General features: G+C 40.9%; 1 protein-coding gene across 1 annotated transcript in view; it reads right to left on the minus strand.

Annotated features, from left to right (window-relative positions):
* Positions 1 to 24,761, minus strand: part of HSD17B11 (hydroxysteroid 17-beta dehydrogenase 11) — a 36,097-nt gene that overhangs the window by 4,627 nt on the left and 6,709 nt on the right. Inside the window, exons 2-6 of the mRNA XM_047717935.1 lie at positions 23,142 to 23,249; positions 20,214 to 20,345; positions 17,981 to 18,087; positions 13,148 to 13,285; positions 1,449 to 1,565 (exon numbers count right to left, since the gene is read on the minus strand). Coding sequence (XP_047573891.1) covers positions 1,449 to 1,565; positions 13,148 to 13,285; positions 17,981 to 18,087; positions 20,214 to 20,345; positions 23,142 to 23,249 — 602 coding nt within the window. The remainder of the gene's footprint in view (positions 1 to 1,448; positions 1,566 to 13,147; positions 13,286 to 17,980; positions 18,088 to 20,213; positions 20,346 to 23,141; positions 23,250 to 24,761) is intronic.

A 24,761-nucleotide genomic window follows, 5' to 3' on the forward strand; every position in this document is an offset into this window, starting at 1 on the left:
ATTATCTTCCCAGGGTGCCTGGGTGGCTCAGTCAGTTAAGTTTCTACCTTTGGCTCAGGTCATGATCTCAGGGTCCTGAGATCGAGCCCCATGTCGAGCTCCCTGCTCACGTGGAACCTGCTTCTCCCTCTCCTCCCTGCCTGTGCTCTCTCCCGCTATCTCTCTCACTTTCTCTTAAATAAATAAATAAAATCTTCAAAAAAAAATTATTTTCCCAAGCGATCCTGATATCCCACCATGTTGCAGAAGCCCAACTGTAGTAACAGAGAACAAGAGGCTGGCTGGCTGGCTGGCTTCCTTCTCTCCTTCCTTCCCTCTTCTAACCTAAGTCACCTCTTCACATTCCTCTCACGACCTGCACCAGCCTAGGTGCCACACAGTGTTCCCATGTAACAAGGCAATGTGTTATCAGGAAGGTAGTTAAGCCAGTGGGTTCCAATCTTGGCTGTACATGAGAATCACTTGGAAAGTTGTATCTCTCAGAGACCAGCCCACACTCCAGGCCAATTACATCAGTAGTGGGGAGCAGGTCCCAGGCCTTAATATTTTGAAAACTCCGAAGCGAATTCCAACATGACCAAAGCTGAGCACTACTGCCCTAAAGAAATGCTTCTCGAATTTGAATATGCATTCAAATCAGCTGTGGATCCTACAGGAATGCAAACTCTGACTCAGGATATCCAGAGATTCTGTTTTTCTAACAAACCCCCAGGTGATGCTGATGCCACTGGTCCATGCAAGTAGTAAGGCTCAAGGATCTTTAAAATTATAAAAGTGTATTTAACAATTCCTATCCCTCAGTGTGACTTTGCACAAAATAGGAGCTTGATGATTATCGTTGTGTATTTAGATGAATACCTAAAACCTAACTATGGTCTCTTCCAATATTGTTGTTCTAGGATTCCATTATGTAATAATGCTTAAAAACTATACTTCTCTATAGTCATTCATCCAAGAGACAAGACTTTCAGAAATATACACCTTTCGTTCTCTAGAAAGAACACTTAAAAACTTGTGGAAATTATTGAGTTCATTTACTCAACTGCTATTCAAACGCTGCTTCAAGGATTAACAAACATGGTTTTAGAAACTGATGTGGATTGGGATGCCCGGGTGGCCCAGCTGGTTAAGCGTCTGCCTTTGGCTCAGGTCATGATCCCAGGGTCCTGGTACTGAGTCCCACACCAGGTTCTCTGGTCAGAGGGGAGTCTATTTCTCCTTCTGCTATTTCTCTTGCTGCTCCCCCTGCTTGTGCTCTCTCTCTCTCTTTCTCTCTTTGACAAATAAAAATCTTTAAGAAAAAACAACTGATAGACGTTGAAACTTACCTTTTTTTTTAAAAAACTTAATTCCATTTAATTGTACTTTATCACATGTCTGGTTTAAATCTAAATAAAAACATGTAATACATAAATCTTCTAACGCTGATAAATGTAAATGTCACTTACTTTTCCACCACTGTTAAAAATCTTATAGAAGATGGAATAAAAATCATTTTCTGCTCAGTCAGGATCCCATTCATCAGCCTGTCTACTACTTCCTCAGGTTCCAGGGTGGGTCCCAAACTGAAATCAGAAGCAGTCGTCAGCAAGAAAACATTTCACGGAAGCATCTAGTTCAGTTAGGTGCTGAACAAAGAAGTTTAATTACCACAGGAATCGTAATGTAACAGCCTTGTAGCATCTGGCCCATTAGAAGTGCTCAAAAATAGTAGCTGCTTTAGCATGAATAGTAACAACATCCACTTATTTGGTGCTTATCATGTACTATGCACTGTACTAAACACGCTCCATAGGTCCTCTCACTGAAGTTTGCAACAACCTGTGACAGAGAGGCTACAGTCCCTATTTTGCAAATGAGAATTATGTAAGTAACCAGGAGTCAAAAATAACTGAACTGGGTTAGGACTGACAAATTCACTTCTAAATCTTTAGAAGTTTTGGAGCACCCGGGTAGCTCAGTCAATCAGGTATCTGCGCCTTCAGCTCAGGTCATGGTCCCAGAGTCCTGGGAGGGAGCTCCATATCGGTGGGCTCCCTGCTCAGTGGGAAGTCTGTTTCTCCCTCTTCCTCTCCCTCTCCTCCTGCTTGTGCTCTCTTTCTCTCTCCCTCTCTCAAATAAATAAATGAAATCTTAAAATGAATCTTTAGAAATCTTGGGGAAAAAGTCAAATATCATTATACAAGTTTTATTATATACCAAGACTCATCAGCAAACAATTTCTAAAGTGTCAGAGAAAATTAAAATATAAAAATGTGTCTGGCTCCTAGTATCCAAAATCTATAAAGAATTATCAAACTGAAAACCCAAAGAATAAATAATCCAATCAAGAAGTGGGCAGAAGATAGGAACAGACATTTTGCAAAGAAGACGTCCAGATGGCCAACAGACACATGAAGAAGTGCTCCATATCACTCAACCTCAGGGAAATACAAATCAAAACCACAATGAGATACCACCTCACACCAGTCAGAATGGCTAAAATTAACAAGTCAGGAAACGACAGACGGTGGCGAGGATGTGGAGACAGGAGAACCTTACTATCCTGTTGGTGGGAATGCAAGCTGGTGCAGCCACTCTGGAAAACAGCATGGAGGTTCCTCAAAAAGTTGAAAATAGAGCTACCCTACAACCCAGCAATTGCACTACTGGGTATTTACCCTAAAGATACAAATGTAGTGATCCAAAGGGACACCTGCACCCCAATGTTCATAGCAGCAATGTCCACAATGTCTATAGTTTGATGTCCATCAACAGATGAATGGATAAAGAAGATGTGGTGTATATATATACACAACAGAATATTATGCAGCCATAAAAAAATGAAGTCTTGCCATTTGCAACAACATGGATGGAATTAGAGGGTATTATGCTAAGCAAAACAAGTCAATCAGAGAAAGACAATTACATGACCTCACTGATACGTGGAATTTAGGAAACAAGGCAGAGGATCATAGGGGAAGAGAGGGAAAAATGAAACAAGACGAAACCAGAGAGGGAGACAAACCATAAGGGACTCTTAATCTTAGGAAACAAACTGAGGGTTGCTGAAGGGGAGAGGGGTGGAGGGATGGGTTAAGTGGGTGATAGACACTGGGGAGGGCATGTATTGTAATGAGCACTGGGTATTATATAAGATTGATAAATCACAGACCTGTACCGCTGAAACAAATAATATATGTTAATTAATTGAATTTAAATTAAAAATAAAATAAAAATATTTTTAAAAACAAAACAAAACAAAAATGTGCCCAGCTCTAGGTCCTTCATCTCCATAGGGAGCCCTTATATTTACTAAGTCTTGATTTACTTTTCAGCCTTATTACTTAGTTCCGTATTGCATCCTCACTGTATAATCACACTGGCATACTAACGATGGAGTAGCAGGAGGTCTCGAAAAGGTGGCCTTTGCCATCTGCGGGTTAGATCATGTGCACTTAGGATGGTGTTACGCAAGAATTGGCCCTCAGTTTTTAAAATTTTGGTGGTGACTTAGAAAAAAAGATACATAATTAATTACACTCATGAAATCTGCCAACATCACCAAACTATTTGAGTAAACATTCTGGGGAGGCAGATTTTTAAATGTGTGTGACTAGTTAAGAGAATTGAGACAGAAAGAATTGGATGAGATTTGTTAGGAACAAATATAGAATAGTTCATTTGGAGAGAAAAAATATGCGGTGAAGTAAGATCAGGACAGTTGAGAAGTATTATATAGTATATATATAGTATTATATAGTATAGTATTATATAGTACTATATAGTATATATAGTATTATATAGTATAGTATTATATAGTACTATATAGTATATATAGTGTTATATAGTATAGTATTATATAGTACTATATAGTATTATATAGTATTAGTGTGTGATATATATATATATAAAATTCTACAGTATTGTACTTAAAAGTGAGCATGATTCCTAAGTGGAATATAAGAAACAATGCAGAGGATCATAAAGGAAGGGAGGGAAAACTGAATGGGAAGAAAACAGAGAGGGAGCCAAACCATGAGAGACTGACTCTTGACTCCAGGAACAAACTGAGGGTTGCTGTGGAGGAGGTAGGTGGGGGGATGGGGGTAACTGGGTGATGGGCATTAAGGAAGGCACGTGATGTAATGGGCACTGGGTGTTATACACAACTGATGAATCATTGAACACTATACCAAAAACTAAGGATCTGCTATATGTTGGCTAATTGAATTTCAGTTAAAAAGTGAGCATGATAATTAAATATATGAAGGAGAGCAGAGTTTAAAATATATATGGTATGATCTTTCATTCTCAGCATAGGGCAGTCATTTATGAAAATACTGTGCTCCTCCTGGATCCTGAAGTATTACATAGGAAAAATGTGGAGATGCAACAGAAGAGGAAATATAATAACAAAGACGACAGCTTTTGGTCCAGAGGAGGTAAAAATGAAAGGCAATCGAAGCCTGAAGAAGACTAAGCCCTCCTTTGGCCTGTGGTATAAGCAGAGTGCCAACAAGGATGAACTCAGAAACTGAAAGATGCTTGTGCCTTCAAGTGTTCAGGAGGAAATTCACTTCCTAGCATACTGCTACCAGACTTCACTATTCCCACGCTCCATGAAAACGCACAGACACCTGTGTGTGCAATACAGCATACTTCCCCACTCACACTGTGGCCTTGTGAGCCTACCGGTCAAATGGTGTTGCACTGACTAAACTCTTCTTAGTGTACTTGATCGCTTTACTCAAAGTCTCAGCCTCTGCCAAAGAAATTTTCATTGAATTTAATGGCTGGCCAATACCACGATTTTTAAAAGGCCAAAAAGAAAAGGCTTTCAGAAAATACTATCTTGGCAGAATAAAATCTTAATCATTAAAATATCAGTACATGGAAAATTGTTTTTCCCTGACAGTCTAATATTAATAAGAGTTGCAAATCTTATTAAATAAATGCCCATGATGGATTTTGTAGAAACTGTCCCAAAATACTCCAGGCCTCTCTGTTGGTGTAGGGAAGGAGAATGCATGTGGGGGTACAGGGATCCTTAGGGACAAAGAGTATTTTCAGGTAGAAGGACTATGTTTATCTAGCTACCACTTAAGTGGTTGAGTAAGTTTTCTACTCTTCAACATTTAGAGGTTTTGGTTTTTGTATCTAATCTGAAAATGGGATTAATGCAGTGATATGCTAGTAAATGTTTTGCAACTGGCTCTCTAGGGCACAGAGTTCCCCATTTTGTAGCATTTCCTTTCTGTGGTGTAAATACTCTCATCAGGGTGGATTTCAAGCTCTCAACGCGGTGTCACTAAATGAACATAAGCTGGCTTCAGCAGGCCACTGCTCATGTGCATGGAAGCACTGTACACAGTCATACTATACAAATGTTGTCACCTTCTTACATAACATTTTCTTTTGTATGGTACTAGGCTACAAAAACTATTATCTTTGTGTAGCACAGACGAAAATTAAACTCTTAAAACATTTTACGGGGCTGCCTGGGTGCCTCAGTGGGTTAAGCCTCTGCCTTCGGCTCGGATCATGGTTTCAGGGTCCTGGGATCGAGTCCCACATCGGGCTCTCTGCTAGGCGGGGGGCCTGCTTCCTCCTCTCTCTCTCTCTCTCTCTCTCTCTCTCTACTTGTGATCTCTCTCTGTCAAATAAATAAAATCTTTAAAAAAAAAGAGAGAGAAAAATTTTTATGTATATTTCATGTAGGAGAGTAGATGTTTTTAAAAGGATGTTGAAGGGACGCCTGGGTGGCTCAGTTGGTTAAGCAGCTGCCTTCGGCTCAGGTCATGATCCCAGCGTCCTGGGATCGAGTCCCACATCGGGCTCCTTGCTCATCAGGGAGCCTGCTTCTCCCTCTGCCTCTGCCTGCCATTCTGTCTGCCTGTGCTTGCTCTCTCTCCTTCTCTCTCTCTGACAAATAAAAAAAAAAAAAAAAAAAAAGGATGTTGAACAAAAAATCTAAAAAATTCAGATTATGCTACACTGTTGGGAATGGAGGGAGAGAACTTATGTGAGGAAAGACTATTTAATTAAAAATTGTTCATATACATAACAGAGCTCCAAAATACATGAAGCAAAAATTGACAGGATTGAGGGAAAACACAGTTTAAAAATAAGAACTGGAATCATATGGTTTTGCTTACTTGTGGAGCATAAGGAATAACACGGAGGACATGTGGAGATGGAGAGAAGAAGGGAGTTGGGGGAAACTGGAAGAGGAGACGAAGCAGGAGAGACTGTGAACTCTGAGAAACAAACTGAGGGTTTTGGAGGGGAGGGGGATGGAGGTTGGGTGAGCCTGGTAGTGGCTATTATGGTGGGCATGTATTGCATGGAGCACTGGGTGTGGTACATAAACAATAAATTCTGGAACACTGAAAAGAAATAAATAAAATAAAATAAGAACTGGAGACATTAATCTTACTTTCAACAATGACTTGAACAACTAGACACATTAGCAAAGAAACAGAGAACTTGAACAATAGTATAAGCCAACTGGACCTCACAGCATCTAGAGAATGCTCCATCCAAAAACATTCTTCTTAATGGCACACAGAACATCATCCAGGACAGACTGTACGTGAAACCACAAAACAATTCTTGTGAAATTTTTTAAAAAGACCAAAATCATACAAAATATATTCTCCAACCACAACAGAATAAAATCAGGAATCAGTAACAGAAGGAAAACTGGAAAATTCACAAATATGTGGAAATTAACCAGTGGGACAAGGAGGAAGTCACAGGAAATTAGGAAATAGTTCGAGATGAGTGAAAGAATACAACATATCAAAATTTATGGGATGCAGCAAAACCAGTGCTCAGAGGAAAATTTATAGCTATAAGTTCCTACATTTAAAAAAACCCGAGATCTCAAGTCCATAATCTAACTTCTCACCTTAATAAACTAAAAAAAAGAACTAAATATAAAGCAAGCAAAATGAAAGAAATCATGATTAGAGCAGGGATAAATGACATGGAGAATAGATTATAGTAGAAAAAATAAATGAAACCAAAAGTTGGCTCTGAGAAAAGATTAACAAAATTAGCAAACTTTTAGCTAGACCGACCAAGAGAGAAGATAGATTATTATGAAAATGAGGACATTATTGCCCACCTTACAGACATAAAAGGGGTTATAAGAGAATACTATGAACAACTGTATACCAACAATCAGATAATCTAGAAGAAGTGTACAAATTCCTAGAAACACATAAAGCACTAAAACTAATTCAGGAAAAAATATAAAATCTGAGTAACCTTTAATAACAGATTGAATCAGTAACCAAAAAAAACCCAAAAAAACAAAACAAAAAAAACCCCACAAACCCCTGCCGGCAAAGAAAAGCCCAGGACCAAATGGCTTCGCGAGAAACTACTCAATGTTTAAAGAATTAACACCAGTCCTTCTTAAAGTTATAAGCCAGAATTACCCTGTAACTAAAGCCAGACTAAGGTATCACTAGAAAACTAAATAACAGTATCTCTTATGAGTATAGATACAAATATCCTCAACAAAATCCAGCAACAAACCAAATGCAGCATCATAGTAAAAGGATTATAAAGGTTGCTGGGTGGTTCAGTTGGTTAAGCATCTGCCTTCAGCTCAGGTCATAATTCTGGAGTCCCTGATTAAGCTCCGTGTCAGGCTCTTTGCTCAGCAGGGAGTCTGCTTCTCCTTCTCCCTCTGACCCTCTTTGCTTGTCTTCTCTCTCTCTCAAGTAAGTAAATAAAGTCTTAAAAAAAAAGAGCATTATATACCATAGCCAAATGAGATTTACTGCAAGAATGCAAGGTGGGGGCATCTGGGTGGCTTGGTTGGTTAAGCGTCCAATTATTGGTTTCAACTGAGCTCATGATCTCGGGGTCGTGAAATTGAGCCCTGCCATCAGGCTTGGTGAGGAGTCTGTTGAGATTCTCGACCTCTCCCTCTGGCCCTCCCCTCAGCTCCTCTCTCTCTCTCTCTCTAAAATAAAATAAATAAATAAAAAGAACACACAAAAAACTCCAAGAATGCTAGGTGGTTCACCATATAAAAATCAATCATTATAATGTATCATATGAAAAGTCCCACATGATCATCTCAATAGGCACAGAGAAAGCATGTGATACAATCCAACATGCTTTCATGGGGGAAAAAAAATAGCACTCAACAAACTAGGAACACAGGTCACTTCCTTAAGCTGATTTCGCAAGTGCCTGTACGCTGCAGCTTGATTTGCATAAGCAGAGTGGAGTAAAGAAAATGACAGGACTTATTAAATATGAAAAGATGACCATCAGCTTTTCTAATAATCAAAGAATATTAATATAACACAGGGTGCCTGGGTGGCTCAGTGGGTTAAGCCTCTGCCTTCGGCTCAGGTCATGATGTCAGGGTCCTGGGATCAAGCCCCACATCCAGCTCTCTGCTCAGCAAGGAGCCTGCTTCCCCTCTGCCTCTCTGTCTGCTCTCTGCCTACTTGTGATCTCTGTCTGTCAAATAAATAAATAAAATCTTTTAAAAATATATTAATATAACACAGAAGTACTTTTTTATTCATCATATTGACAGAGATTAAACGTGTATTGGGGTCTGGGTGGCTCAGTTGGTTTGGCATCTGCCTTCGGCTCAGGTCATGATCCCCGGGTCCTGGGATGGAGCCTCACATTGGGCTCCCTGCTCAGTGACGAGCCTGCTTCTCCCTCTCCCTCTGTCCCTCCCCCTGCTTTTGCTCTCTCTTTCTCTCTCTCTCAAATAAATAAATAAAATCTTTAAAAAAAAATAAACTTGTGCTAATATTCAAAGCTGGCAAAGGTAAGGGGAATGGGGTATAAAGTACTCAGGAGAATCCTGAAGGGCAATCTAATAAATCTATCAAAAGTAAGTAAGTTCCTACTCTTTGCAATTTCATTAAAAAAAAAAAAAAAGTAACAAAATGGTTAGAAAAGTGAGCAAAGATACATACGCACATCTACATATATACACTGCAGGGGTCCCTATTATTTTTTTAAATGTCACTAGTACAGCTTTGCCAGAAGAGGGCACTCTTGCCCACAAGGAAGGTTAGTTTGGGCAACCCTGTCCTGGGAGCAAGGTTAAAAAACTCAAATACAATTTTAAGAAATATGGTGTCTGTTTTTAACTGCCAAAAAACAGCCTGGGTGAAAAAAACTGACCCAAATGTATCAGGGCGCCATGAGGGTTTTCCTCCTGAAAATAATGGAGGAAACTGGCAAATCTTATCCTTGAGGATGGAACTCACCTCTTCCTTTCACCCTTCCTTTTAATTATAATGGACTCTTTAAAAAAAAAAAAAGTTATTTATTTTTATTGAGAGCTAATCAACACATCATATAACACATATAACTTTAAGGTGTATGATGTGTTGATTTGATACATTTATATATTGCAATATGATTACCATGGAATTAGCTAACACCCCTACCACATGATTGATTGTGTGGGGGGGTCATGGGAACAATTAAGATCTAGCCTCTTAGCAACTTTGATGTTTATAATACAGTATTGCTGTCTACAATCACTATGCTGCATACTGAAACTCCAGGAGTTATTCATCTACTGGTTACAAGTTTATGCTCTGAAATGATTAGCTCCCTAGTGCTCCCACCCACCGCCCCACCCCCCAGTGCTCCCATCCTAGCCTCTGGCAACTACTGTTCTACTCTGTGTTTTTATGAGTCCAGCTTTTTGAGATCCACACATAAGTGAGATCATATAGTACTTGTCTGACAGGTTAGTGAAGTTTTATCTTCTTTCTACTCCTCCTGGTCAGCTCTACTCCTCAGACCCCCATATTAATTTGTCCTATATGTTCTTTCTTCAGAGTCCCATTAGGGTTTACTTGTTTAATACAGATGAATTAAAACACTGGCCTTCTGAAGTAAATATGCTCACTTTTGTTTTCTAACAAAATTGTATCTTAAAAATAGGCTCTTGGGGGCACCTGGGTGGCACAGTCGGTTGGGTGTCCAACTCTTGGCTTTGCTCAGGTTGTGATCTCAGGGTGATGGGATCAAGCCCTGCACTGGGCTCCACTCTCAGCCTGGAGTCTACTTGGGTTTCTCTCTCCTCCCAATGCCCCTCTCCCTGTATGCTCTCTCTCTAAAATAAATAAATTTTAAAAGATGGGCTCTTGGACAATTTGATAGATTCTTCAGGGGGTGTGAGATCTTTGGACAGCTACCAAATTTCCACCGATGTTGACTTTCTACTCTACCTGTGGATAGACATATTTAGGTTAAGGTGTTTTTAAATAGAACCTGCTATTTTCCCTAAGTGCCACAATGCATATTTTTCATTAACTTAAAATATATTTCCATTAAAGGTAGATGAATGGGGGGAAAGAGGGGAAAAATTTGAGAAGGCAAAATAAAATTTAAAAATGGAATCTAAGGGTGCCTGGGTGGCTCAGTTGTTAAGTATCTGCCTTCTGCTCAGGTAATGATCCTGGTGGTCCTGGGATCAAGCCCCACATCAGGCTCCCTGCTCTGTGGGAAGCCTGCTTCTCCCTCTCCCACTCCCCCTGCTTACGTTTCCTTTCTCACTGTCTGTCAAATAAATAAATAAATAAAATCTTAAAAAAAAATCGAATGTTAGCACAATAGATAATCTAAAAGTAGATCCAAATAAATATGGAGGTTTATTCTAAAGATGGCATTTCAAAGCACTGAAATAAATGATATAGTATTTAATAAATAGTACAAAATAACTTATTAATCATTTGGGAAAAACAAGCAGGACCATGACCTTATTTCTTAAAGTAAATATGGGTGGAGCAAAGGTCTAAATGTGACAATGCAACCATAAAAGTACTAGAAAAAAGATATAGGTGGATAATTTCATAAGCTTGGGAAGAGGAAGACCTTTATAAACCCCTCGCAGAACCTAAAGGCCATGAAGGGAAAAAAAAACCTGAGAAGTTTTAATTTAAAACTAAATAAAAATAAGTTTAACGGCAAATAGCCAGCTGGGGAAAAATATATGCAACATCTATGACATATAAAAGGGCACCTTGAATGTACAACACACTCCTAGATACCAGTTTCAAAACTCGATAGCTCAGTAGAAAAGATGAGCAGAGGCCATGAAACAGGCAATTCACAGAAGAAGTCAAACTACCGAAAACCCAAAGAAAACACCTGAATCTAGCTACTAGGTCATCAGGAAACAAAGACGATCCTTCACAGAGGGAAAAGGGCAGAACATGCACAGCAGGCAGACCAGTGAGGAAGCAGGAAGTGGAGGTGCTCTCCCCGCACCGTGGTACAGGCTCGTGCAGCACTCCCCAGGCAGCTGGGCAGTAGACAGGAATATTAAAATTTGTATTACCCTCTGACCCAGTAACCCCACTTCTAAAATCTACCCGAAGGAGGGGTGCCTGGGAGGCTCAGTCGGTTGAGCGTCTGTCTTCAGCTCAGGAATGATCTCAGGGTCCTGGGATGGAGCCCCATGCCAGGCTCCCTGCCCAGTGGAGAGTCTCCTTCTCTCTCTGCCCCTACCCCGTTCGTGCTCTCTCTCTCTCTCACAAATAAATAAAATTAAAAAAAATTTCATTTCAATCCAATCCAGTCTACCTGAAGGAGATGGTACCAAAATGTGAAAATGTGTGGCATTAGGATGTGGTACTAGATCTCTGCCCTCCTCTGTCCCCTTCTCTCCCCAGATCCCTTAGTTCCCCTCCAACCTGGGGGGGGGGGGGGAGGGTTGGGCAGGGAAGTGTGGAAGAGAAGCCCCAGGCCCAAGATTCCATCTGCTTTCCTTCCTGATCCCAGAGTGGGGGCAGGAAAAGAGGGTGGCATCCCCAGCCTCCAGCACTGAGGAAGAAGAGGGCTCCTAACCCCTGAACTCTGACCCCCCCCCCCCTCCCACCACCTCCCTTTTTCCTCTGTGCCCAGGACTGGGCCACTTCTGGATGGAGCAGTGGGTTCCAGCTTGGCTCACATCAAGAATGTAAGAACTACATACAAAATTTCTATTAAATTAAGCTTTGTGTCAAAAACAAAACAAAACAAAACAAACAAAAAACAGCTGTGCCAGGGGAAAAGATCACTAGTAGACACAACAGTTCAGATTAAGTAATCAATGCAATTTATGGTAAAACTCTGTATTTACTGACAGGAAATGACATCCACGTCATACTGCTGAGGGAAGTTAAATACCTGACTTACAGCCTTCAGAACCCCATTGTAATATACACCATTTACATAAAATTCAGACATTTAAACAGTATACAGAGAGATGTCTAGAAGGAAGTTCACCAAAATGTTGAGTATTCTGCACTGGATAGAGGGTTTCAAGGAAACTCAAAAAGAAACTTTCCTACTTATTTGTATTTTTTTATGTATGGGAATTTTCAAAAAGTACGTATCATGTTTATAAAGACATTAAAACTATTCCCAAAGAGGAGAAAAATTAAAAGTTAACCTCAGAACTGATCCTTTATAGTTTTATTTATTCATTTGTTTATTTTAGAGAGGGAGATGGGTGGGGGAGGGGCGGAGGGAGTGGGGAGAGAGAGAATCCTAAACAGGGTCCATGCCCGGCTCAGAGCCACATGCAGGGCTTGATCTCCTGACCCTGAGATCACAACCTGAGCTGAATTCAAGAGTCAGAAGTTTAACCACCTAAGCCACACAGGCGGCCCTGTCATTTTATTTTGTAACCAAGTAAAGACTGGTACTCATTTTGGAGGATAACTTCTATTACCAAAGAAAGGTGTTTTTCACCTTGGTCCTGGGTTATCTGTATCAGAATTGCTGATGGTGCTTGTTTAAGAGAGCCCCAAGGCTCCCTCCCTACCACCACCCTCTCCCAGCCAAATCCAGGCAATCAACCGTTCTGGGGGTGGGACCCTCTACATGGTTCCCAAGCACTCCTGGGGAAATGTATGTATACTTAAGTCGGAGAACCACTGCCCAGGAAAAGAAAAAAAAAGGAGGATTAGCAAGTTCACCTGAGTTAACTCATATCTGTTTATATACATTCTCTCCCTCCCTCTGTCTCTCCACCTGTTTTCCCACACTGTATAGGAGCTGAAATTGAGATGAGCTAAGGGCATCAGATATCAGGTTTAAAGGATTAAAATATTTAAGAAAACCCACAGAATGGCTGATATTCATGGTAATCACCAACCCTCTTGTCTCAACTTACTCAGTACTTGGGTTTTTGATGAAGCCAGTGTTTATGAAATTAGGGCAGAGACATGTTGTTTTGACTCCAGTTCTTTCTAAAGCAGCCAGTTCTTCAGTCAAAGCTTTATGAAATCCAACAGCAGCAAACTTGCTTGAACTGGAAATAAACAGAGAGAGGTCACAAAAGTAGTCAAGGAAGCTGCTGCATCTACTTAATTCCGCTGTCGGTTTTCCCAAGTTAAGTGTGCTCCTGGGTCTGGCCTCATGGCCATCAGCTGAATCTCAGGGTCCAGCCCTGACCTACAGAATCGGAACTCGCAGTATAGAGTCTCAGGTAAATTTATAGGCATTTAAGTCTAAGAAGGAGGGCGCCTGGGTGGCTCCGTTGGTTAAGCGTCTGACTCTTGGTTTTGGCTCAGGTCATGATCTCAGGGTCATGAGATGGAGCCCAGGTTGGGCTCTGCACTCAGAGCGGAGCTTGCTTAGGATTCTTTTTCCCTCTCCCTCTGTCCCTCCTGCTTGTGCTAAGTGCGTGGATCTCTCTCTCTCAAAGATAAATCAATAAATCAATCTTTAAAGTCTAAGAAGCATTGGCAAAGAACACTTACTACATCCCCACACCACTTACTGAAGTGAGAACTGAGTAGGTTCAAAGGTCTCGCTAGGAAAATTGGCAAAGTGTTTGCTTTTGTTGTTGCTTCCCTAAAAGTTAATGTCACCATAGCCTGTTAATTATCTAACATACCCAGGAATTCCTGGGAAAACTCCCCTGGACAACTCTTATTTTTCCCTTTAAGTTTCAACTTCACTTCCTCAAAGAGGCCTTCCCCTGACCTCTAGACTAAATTATTTCCGCACTATATAGTAATCTTCTGTTTTTCATGATAGCCTGTTTAGGGTTTGTGATTAAATATTCATTGGGGTGAATTTTTTTTAACATCTGTCCCTCATACTTTTACTATAAGCTTCATGATTATTTTGGTTTCCAATAAATCCCCAGGGCCTAACACAGTGCTTGGTTTATAATAGCTACTCAATAAATATTTGTCAAATGAATGAATCAAAATGCAAAGCACTTCTGGGGCGCCTGGGTGGCTCAGTGGGTTAAGCCGCTGCCTTCGGCTCAGGTCATGATCCCGGGTCCTGGGTTCGAGCCCCACGTCGGGCTTTCTGCTCAGCAGGGAGCCTGCTTCCTCCTCTCTCTCTGCCTACCTCTCTGCCTACTTGTGATTTCTCTCTGTCAAATAAATAAATAAAATCTTTAAAAAAAAAAAATGCAAAGCACTTCTTATCATTACAGCTCCTTCATTTGGGAAGAGAAGAAAATTAATCATATTCTAAGCAGATATTATTTTTCTAATTAGGTTTTTAAAAAATACCTTTATTGAGAATTAAATTCATATATCATAATCCACCCATTTGAAATGTACAATTCAATGTTTTTTGGAATCTGACATTATTTTAATTTTTAAAAATTGTGTGAAAATATATATAACAAAATTTGCCATTTTAACCACTTTTAAGTGTGCAGTTTGGGGACATTAATTACCAGATTATTTTTCTGTAAGTCTGTATTTATTAGCGATTATACAAAGTAGTTGTAAATTCTTGCCAATTAACCTGTGCTTTGGAAAATGCAAACCTGTGGAAAGTTCCCTCAACCTTTTTTTTTTTTTTTTTTTAGAACTCACACATATACTGAAAGCTTAAAAGATGGCTAGATTTACTTACGTTAAGATATAAATCTTACCTTGAAAATGACACAAAAATAATCATATGTAAAATTGATCACTACCTGTCAGACATTGTCCTCAGTTATTCAGATGTATTATTGCATTGAATCTCCACAATGACTCTTTGCAATAGCTGTGGCTATGATCCCCATTTACCAGAAAGGAAATTGAGGCACTGGGGTGGGGGAGCTGGTTGGGTATAATCTGAAGCTGCCCCGGTTGCCCACACAGGGTAGGGAGGCCAAAGAAAGAGGCGGACCACTCCGTATTGGTGGGTGGCAGGCTTAAGAAGCAAGGGAACTTGGGACACTCATCTTGGGCAGCTGTAAGGTGAGTAGATTCCCACACCACCTGCCAGAATCTTTAAATTTGATATAGAGGCCTTAATTGGGTTCAGCATATATACCATCCAGATAGTCTTGACACCAATTTTCTTTTCTTTCCTTTTTTTTTTTTAAATGATTTTTACTTGTTTATTTGCAAGAGAGAGTGTGAGAGAGAGAGAGAGCACAAGCAGGGAGAATGACAGGAGAGGGAGAAGCAGACTCCCCGCTGGGCAGGGAACCCGATGTGGGACTTGATCCCAGGACCCTGGGATCATGTTCTGAGCCGAAGGCAGACGCTTAACCAATTGAGCCACCCAGACGTCCCTCAACACCACACTTCTATCTCAAGGCTGTGTCCCTGGGGCAGCTTTTGGGAACTGGGAAGGCAGTTGGATACTGTTCCAAGGACAGGGCGGTGGGGAGGAGCCTATAACTGCCTAGGTCCAGCTCGCAGGTCACGTCTTCTGGACGAGCTCCCTCAACAGGGTTACAGGACTTGCCCAAAGACACAAAACAAAGTGGTAGAATCGGGCTTTAAATTGGGCCAATAAACCAGGCCTCTATAAGATGTACTCTAAACTTCATTAGCTCCCGCCCTAGTTGAGAGGCAAATGACAAACTGGTAAAGCAGTTGCAACAGGTAAGCCATGGGTAAGGGTTAATACAGGGAACTTTATAAATGAGTAAGACAGTACTCTAGTTGATAAGCGGCTGAAGGACATTAGCAGGAAATTCACAATATAAAAATACCAATGGGTGTATGCATATAAAAATGTGTTATTTCAGGAATAAAATAAACACAAACTAAAACAAGTTGGGGGGGGCGCCTGGGTGGCTCAGTCGTTAGGCATCTGCCTTTGGCTCAGGTCATGATCTCAGGGTCCTGAGATGGAGCCTTGCATCAGTCTCCCTGCTTGGCAGGAAGCCTGCTTCACCCTCTCTCATTCCCCCTGCTTGTGCTCTCTCTCTCCCTGCCTCTCTCTCTCTCTCTGTCAAATAAATAAATAGGATCTTTAAAAAAAAATTTGAAAAGATAAATAAAATAAGATGGGATTTTTGCCTAGCAGTAATGGTGAGGATATGAAGAAATTTTTATTTGTTAGAGTTGCTTTTCAAAGTACAGAATGTTTTCATTTTAAATCATTGAACTAGGAATCTTTTCTCTTTAAGCCTTCAATATATGTCTAAGCTTAAAAATAAAAATGAAAACAAATAACAAAACGATGAGAGAGGACTTTCCACAGCTTTCTATTTTCTAAAGCACAGGCTAATTGGCAACTTTTTCTGGAAGGCAATTTGGCAAACGGTATCAAATTCATTAAAAATACACCATGCTCTTAGATCTAGTCCTTCTCTTACAAGTATTTATCCCAAAGAAATAATCGGTCGTGTTCCTAAAGATTTATATTCAAGGTTAGTCTCTGGGATATATAGTTCATGAAGGCCAATAGGTGGAGACCATTTTAAACGTGTGGAGTGGGGGCGCCTGGGTGGCTCAGTGGGTTAAAGCCTCTGCCTTTGGCTCGGGTCATGGTCCCAGGGTCCTGGGATCGAGCCCCGCATCGGGCTCTCTGCTCCGTGGAGAGCCTGCTTTCTCCTCTCTACCTGCCTCTCTGCCTGCACGTGATCTCTGTCAAATAAATAAAAATCTCAAAAAAAAAAACCCCAAAAAACCGTGTGGAGTGGACAGCTGTTTGTTTTTGCCCTTTGGTATTCTTTTTTTTTTTTTTAAAGATTTATTTATTTATTTGACAGAGAGAAATCACAAGTAGGCAGAGAAGCAGGCAGAGAGAGAGAGGAGGAAGCAGGCTCCCTGCTGAGCAGAAAGCCCGATGTGGGGCTCGAACCCAGGACCTGGGATCATGACCTGAGCTGAAGGCAGTGGCTTAACCCACTGAGCCACCCAGGGGCCCCTGCCCTTTGGTATTCTTATTTCCTTATTCTGGAGACCTCACTCTGTCACTAGCCTGCCACAGGTGGCCCCTGTCCAGTGGCTGGGTCCACCTGGAGTGATCTCTGCAACTAGAGCATTGGAAGGCATTGCTGAGAAATCACGGCTTTTCCCCCATCTGCTGGCTATTGCGAGGATATCGCTTGGGAACTGCTGGTAGCTACCTCACCAGCAGACAGAGGCAGAGAGCCTACCTGACACTCTGGAACCACAGGGGGGGGGCAACGACACCCTCTTCTGGTCCGAAGCAGTGTAAGTGTTGTGTCCCTCCCAACCGAAAGAGTCCTGACAGATGAACTGCGCGACAATAATGGATAATTTGCACAAACAGTGGTACATATGTGCAGCGGCATAGCATGCAAAAAATGAAAATGACATTGCACATATATGTATTAACATCCAAATGTTCATGTAAAATTTGGGGCCCCTGGGTGGCTCAGTCATTAAGTGTCTGCCTTTGGCTCAGGTCATGATCCCAGAGTCCTGGGATAGAGTCCCGAACTGGGCTCCTTGCTCAGCAGAGAGCCTGCTTCTCCCTCTTGTGCTTGCTCTCTCTCTAGTGCTCTCTCTCTTTCTCTCTCTCTCAAGTAAATAAACAAAACATTAAAAAAAAAAAAAAAGAGCTGGCTTCTAATTGGATAACTTCCCTGCAGCCACCTCTAGAACGGTCAGCCTGGAGGGGATTAACGGTTGATAATGCTGCTGTGCAAGAGACTTTGTGCTACTTTCTATTTGGGCAACTTCAAGTTTATCATCATTAATGGTAGTTTTCATTAGACAGGATAAGAAATCACACACAAGTTAAACACAGAAACAAGTTAAGGGAACACAAGCTCACTTACCAATAAGCAAGTAAGAAGGGGACCCCAGTATGCCCAGCTGCTGAAGCCACAGTGACAATATGGCCGTGATTATTCTTCATCATCGCTGGAAGAAATGCTTTTGCAGTCTAGCAATAGTGTTTATGAAGAAAAAAAGATATACTGTTATTTCGCATTTGCAGACCCACTGGGAATATTTCCAAACAAAACTATATTTTGGTAACATTTTTCCTAAAGGGGGAAAAAAACCCAATTAATTGCCAAATGTGGCAAATTAAGGCACCTGGATATGATACCTAGATTGGAAAAACTAAGCAAAGCAACGGATACTGAAAACTTTGAGAATCCATTTCACTACAATTGTGAACTTTTTAAAAAAATTGTATTTATTTATTTGACAGACAGAGATCACAAGTAGGCAGAGAAGCAGGCAGAGAGAGAGGAAGGGAAGCAGGCTCCCCGCTGAGCAGAGAGCCAGACGTGGGGCCCGATCCCGATCCCAGGACCCCGGGACCACGACCCGAGCCGAAGGCAGAGGCTTTAATCCACTGAGCCACCCAGGCGCCCCCAATTGTTAACTTCTAATAACCCCTGAGCCTCTACGTCTTTTGTCACTGATGTTTTCTATCATTTCATATATTGAATAGATATAGTAACTAGACTTATCAAAGAATTTATGTATAATGTGAAATTGTTAGAAAATAGTTTGGATATGTCATTAAAATACTGAAATGAATAGCAATCTTCCAGTAGTCACTGAACGGTTCATGCAATAAATATTTATTGAGCACCTACTATGTGACGGGGATTCAAAACATTAAGGCAATGCCCTACATCCTAATAAAGGCAGAAAGACAGGCAGATTCATCAGTTATAAAGATGCACTGGGTATCTTTAACCTGGGTGGCTCAGTCCCTTAAGCCTCTGCCTTTGGCTCGGGTCGTGATCCCAGGATTCTGGGATCAAGCCCTGCATGAGGCTCCCTGCTTGGCAGTGTTTGGGGGGCGGCTGGTTGTCCCTCTCCCTCTGCCTGTCACTCTGCCTACTTGTGTTCTCTCTCTGTCAAATAAAAAATAAAATCTTCAGGGGCGCCTGGGTGGCTCAGTGGATTAAGCCTCTGCCTTCAGCTCAGGTCATGATCTCAGGGTCCTGGGATCAAGCCCTACATTAGGCTCTCTGCTTAGCAGGGAGCCTGCTTTCCCTTCTATCTCTGCCTGCCTCTCTGCCTACTTGTGATCTCTCTTTCTGTGTCAAATAAATAAATAAAACCTTTTAAAAAATAAATAAAATCTTCAAAAAGAAGATATAAAGACAGATGCTAATAACTTGAGAATATTGACATAAATAATACCACATTTCACTAACTCCAATATTCTTTAGAGATTATGTATTCCAAACTCACATCCAACAAAACTTTAAGGGACCCTTTCAGGAACTAACTATTTGGGCAATTTTTAGCCTCTTCAGAAACTCTCTCTCTATATATATGTATATGTATCTGTAGCTATAGACCTTAACTGGTGAGGTTTATGATAAAGTTTGCAACTATGGGGCCAGACAATACTCAAGGCCCGAGTCTCATGAGAATCTGAAAGTAAACCCGGCTCACCTTTAATAGAACCACAGAAGAGGACTCAGATAACCCCCAATCCTTTTCTTCATAAACAAGATCACATAGATGTGAGAATATAACACCTAAAGTTTATGGTTAATTAATTACTGCTATTAATATTTTTAAGGGTGGAAGAAGAATGGTTGATGAGATTTTGTCAGAGCATGAAAAATGACCTCTTTGTTTTTTTAAAGTCTATTTTCTCTTAATAATCTCAACCCAATGTGGAGCTTGAACTCACAACCCCAAGATCATGAGTCTCATGTTCTTCCTCCAAAGAAGCCAGCCAGGCACCCTGAAAAATGACCTCTTTGCATATTATCCTTAGTATCTAGAAAAAACTTCAGTATTAATCTGATACATTTTTATGTCTGCTGAAATCTCTAAAGATTTTACTTATTTGTCAGAGAGGGAGAGAGAGAGAGAGCACAAGCAGGGGAAAAGCCAGGCAGTGGGAGAAGCAGGCTCCCTGCTGAGCAGGAGCCCGATGAAGGACTTGATCCCAGGACCCTAGGATTATGACCTGAGCCCAGGGCAGACACTTAACCGACTGAGCCACCCAGGTGTCCTGAACTCTCCACTTTAAACATAGTCTTTGGGTTTTACAAAAGGGAATGTGTTCATAAAAGAAGTCATACCTACCCAGAAATGTGCAAGTACATTAACTTCAAAAGTCTTTTCAATCTGAGGATCTTGTGTTGCAAACAAATCCGACGTGTAGACGACACCAGCATTATTTACTAAAATACTAACATCTCCAATTTCTTCCTTCACCTTTAAAATTAAGACAATTGTCTGCATCATGAAGAACACTGAAGGAAGGTTTGCATGCAAGGATTATTAAAGAACTATGTGTTCCTCTATTAGATGTGGGGGGAAAAGTAGTTCTGTAATCTATGTGCCAATATGGAAAAAAGAACCTTTTAATCTTAGCTACTTAGTTTCAAAAGAGCTCTACCTGTAAGTCTGGTTAAGTCTTGGTTAAGGTAGAAGTTTTCTTTTACAATTTAGTCTCTTGACTTTGCTCTGTTGATTTTTACCTTGAGAGGCCTTTGGCTAATAAAAATGTAATCAGTGGCAAAAAAAAAAAAAAAAACAAACCCCAAAAAACAAAACAAAAAAAACCCCCAGCATTTATTTTTTAAATACTACTTAAAAAGTAAGCAAAAAAAAAATTTTTTTTTAAAGATTTTATTTATTTATTTGACAGACAGAGATCACAAGTAGGCAGAGAGAGAGGAAGGGAAGCAGGCTCCCTGCTGAGCAGAGAGCCCGATGTGGGGCTCGATCCCAGGACCCTGGGATCATGACCTGAGCTGAAGGCAGTGGCTTTAACCCACTGAGCCACCCAGGCGCCCCAGCAAAAAAATTTTTTTTAATGAGTTGGTAAATGCATGGACTATCTGGGGGTCTCTGTAAAACTGATTATACCATCAAGCTGGTCACACCCTCTATTTCTTTATTTTTGTAGTCACTCCATTCTGTTCCTCGCCAGCCTTCCTCCTGCAGGTGGCAGTTGGCAACACTGGAATATCTTATCTGATATTTTTACGGTTCTTTGGGTAAATAAGCTTCCTGATGGATAGACCCTAGAGTTACAATGCATTCTGTTATACATTGTGTTCCAAATAAAAGCTAACTTCTGTTAGGAGTTATCATATTTAGATAGTGCTGGGGTGTGCTGGGGGACTGAGGGGGAGGTAGCAAATCGCTTGTTAAAGGTTTTCATTGTGTTAAGCATTTTGCATGATTTCATTATTTATCTCATTTAATTCTCACAATAATTCTATGAGCTGGCAACTCTGGGTATGCTCACTTTAGAGAGGAGGAACATGATACACAGAATGGCTCTTCCTTGACCAAGGTCACATGACTATTCAAGGTCCCCTGGAGCTGAGACTCTCCCAGATCTTCAGACCTCAGAAGCCAAGACAAACCTCAAAGCTCAAACAGAAAGGAAGCCGGGAGGTGGAAAACCCATCAGGACACCAGTGTGCCAAATGCTGAAGGCCTGTCAGCCAGAAATGAACTTCATCAGGTTGTACTGAAGGTATGGAAGAGTCAAGCTAAGATACTGGGCCCTTGAGCAACACTATCTGTACCTATAGCCGCATCTCTAGCACGATCTGAAAACCATTGTTCCGAATCATGCCCCTCAGATATGGAGAAGAACAGGACAGGGTGTGTGGCTGACGTGATGGAGCTGCTGTAATGCGTCCAAACTAGCACGACTGAAAATATAAACCACTCCTTTATCCTGCTGAAGAATCTGCCCAGAAACACTTATCCCTTCCTTCGTCCTTGAGCTCCCCGTCATCACCTATTGTCTCTCCACAATGTGACATAAAAATGTCCTGATACTAAAGTGGCCACATCAAAATAACTTCCAAATATCTGATCATCACACAGCATGGGGCATATTTTGTTTAAGCATATCGCTTCTCCTTCAGCAATTTCAGTAAAAACATCTGTAGGGTTAAAACACATGGAATGGGTTCAAATAATGAAATCGCCTTTTCCAGAACAGCCTGTTCCTAGATGAGTTGAGGAGGGATCACTGTGTGCCAGGTACTGATCCAAAAACTTTACATCATTAATTCACTTAATCTTCCTAACAACGCTGAGGCGGGTACTGCTGTGATCCCCATTTTATAACTGGGAAAACTTAGGCACAGAAAGGTTAAGTAACTTGCACTCATATAGCCAGTAGTAACTGGAAGAGTGTACATTTCTCTATAAGAAAATCGTCCTTAATTTAAGTAAAATAGTGACGGTTAAATGCAGATGTTTCTTGTCTACTTAGCTCGGGCCTCACCAGTAAGAGAGGCATTAGCTTGAGATACAAGGTTACAATTCAAAATTAGAAGTTAAAAATGTCTGCAAATCTAAAAGTCCCCAAGCAAGGAGGTTCTCAAGGCTGGTTCAGTCAGAATCTTTATACTGTAATGGATCAGATTATCCAGGGATAAGGTCCAGGAATGTGTATTTTAAGGAATTTGCTCAGATAATCCTACTGCTTTCTTACTATTTTGACATTCAGTTAACAAGAACATGTATGAATGCATTCGGAGTGAGGCACCATTATATATACACAGCACATCTCAGTTGTATATAAAAGAGGCAAATACTGCTTTACAGAGTTAAATCTATCTATGATCAGAGCCTGATAAAGTTAAATTTATCCTAACTCCTTAACCCAGTTCTTTGGGCGTCTGAAGACCCTGTCAGTGATTTGCAGTGTCATCCAAGAATTTACTTGTAGCAGAATCACATGGGTGAGGTGTGGGTATGTGGGGTACTAAACAGGCAGATTCCTGGGCCAAAGGCTTGATCCACGAAAGCAAACCTCGGGGGCGTCATTTTTTAACAGGCTCTCTGGAAGATTCTAGAACACACTGAAGTCTGGGAAACTCAGTTCTAGGTTCTAGTTGTGGGTCCGCCACTAGCTGACTGCACAATCGTGGGCAAATGACAAAACTTCTGCTACTTTGTCTGCATCGTGACCCTGTCAGCTCCAGAATCCCTCCAGGCTCTGACATGATCCAATTCTAACCAAATGCAAAATTTCACCTTCTTCGCAGAGCTGTAAATATCTTCTCGGTTACTACAGTCTACCACAAAGGCATGAGCCTTCGCACCCAGTCTCCGGCATTCAGCAGCTGTGTCCTCAATTCCATGCTAGAAAAGGCAACAAAAATTTGATAAAGAGAACAACGTAAATGACATGAACATATTATATCAACAGCTGAAAATAAATTAAGGACAGTCAGATTGTTTGAACTAGCGTTGGGCAAGAATTTAACTGGACAGATCTTTGGCAGGGATATAGGTTACACTTTGCTCTTAGTACTCTGACTAGTTTTTTATTTGGAACCAAAGTTAAAGCAAGCTTTTTAAAAGAACAGAAAAATCTGGGGTGTCTGGGTGGCTTAAGCGGCTGCCTTCGGCTCCGGTCATGATCCCAGGGTCCTGGTATCGAGCCCCATGTTAGGCTCCCTGCTCTGCGGAGAGCCTGCTTCTCCCTCTGCCTGCAGCTCTGCCTACTTGTGCTCTCTCTCTCTACCTCTCTGTCAAATAAATAAATAAATAAAATCTTTAAAAAATAATTTAAAAAGAACATAAAAATCTTAAAATACTGGTTTTGTATTCATCACGAATTTTAACTTTGTGAATAGGTGCGGTATGACACACATTGTGATATGACACATTCATATGAATGAATGTGAATGTGTGATAAATACTATCAGGATTTTAAAAAATATTGAGCTTTTTCTTCCATTAAAAACGGTCAATAATGGGAATGCAAGCTGGTGTAACCACTCTGGAAAACAGCATGGAGGTTCCTCAAAATGTTGAAAATAGAACTACCCTATGACCCAGCAATTGCACTGCTGGGTATTTACCCTAAAGGTACAAACGTAGTGATCCGAAGGGGCATGTGCACCCGAATGTTTATAGCAGCAATGTCTACAATAGCCAAACTATGGAAAGAACCTAGATGTCCATCAACAGACGAATGGATAAGGAAGATGTGGTATATATACACAATGGAATACTATGCAGCCATCAAAAGAAATGAAATCTTGCCATTTGTGACGATGTGGATGGAACTAGAGGGTATCATGCTTAGCGAAATAAGTCAATCGGAGAAAGACAACTATCATATGATCTCCCTGATATGAGGGAGAGGAGATGCAACATGGGGGGTTAAGGGGGTAGGAGAAGAATAAATGAAACAAGATGGGATTGGGAGGGAGACAAACCATAAGTGACTCTTAATCTCACAAAACAAACTGAGGGTTGATGGGGGGAGGGTGGTTGGGAGGGGGGGGTGGGGTTATGGATATTGGGGAGGGTATGTGCTATGGTGAGTGCTGTGAAGTGTGTAATCCTGGCAATTTGCAGACCTGTACCCCCGGGGATAAAAATATATGTTTATAAAAAATAAAATTAAAAAAAAAAAAACGGTCAATAAAAACTATTCACAAGTATCAATTTTCTAGCTGCAAGATAAAAAGGGGTTAACTCATTCATTCATTCATTCACTCATTCTTTTAACATTTTAATGTGTAGGTCACAGTCATGGTGCTTAGAAAAACCTTACAGAGGTTTGGGGGGTTTGGGGAGTAGGAAAAGAATAAATGAAACAGGATGGGATTGGGAGGGAGACAAACCATAAGAGAGTCTTAA

Source organism: Lutra lutra, chromosome 2, assembly GCF_902655055.1.
Source record: "Lutra lutra chromosome 2, mLutLut1.2, whole genome shotgun sequence".
Classification (NCBI taxonomy): Eukaryota; Metazoa; Chordata; class Mammalia; order Carnivora; family Mustelidae; genus Lutra; species Lutra lutra.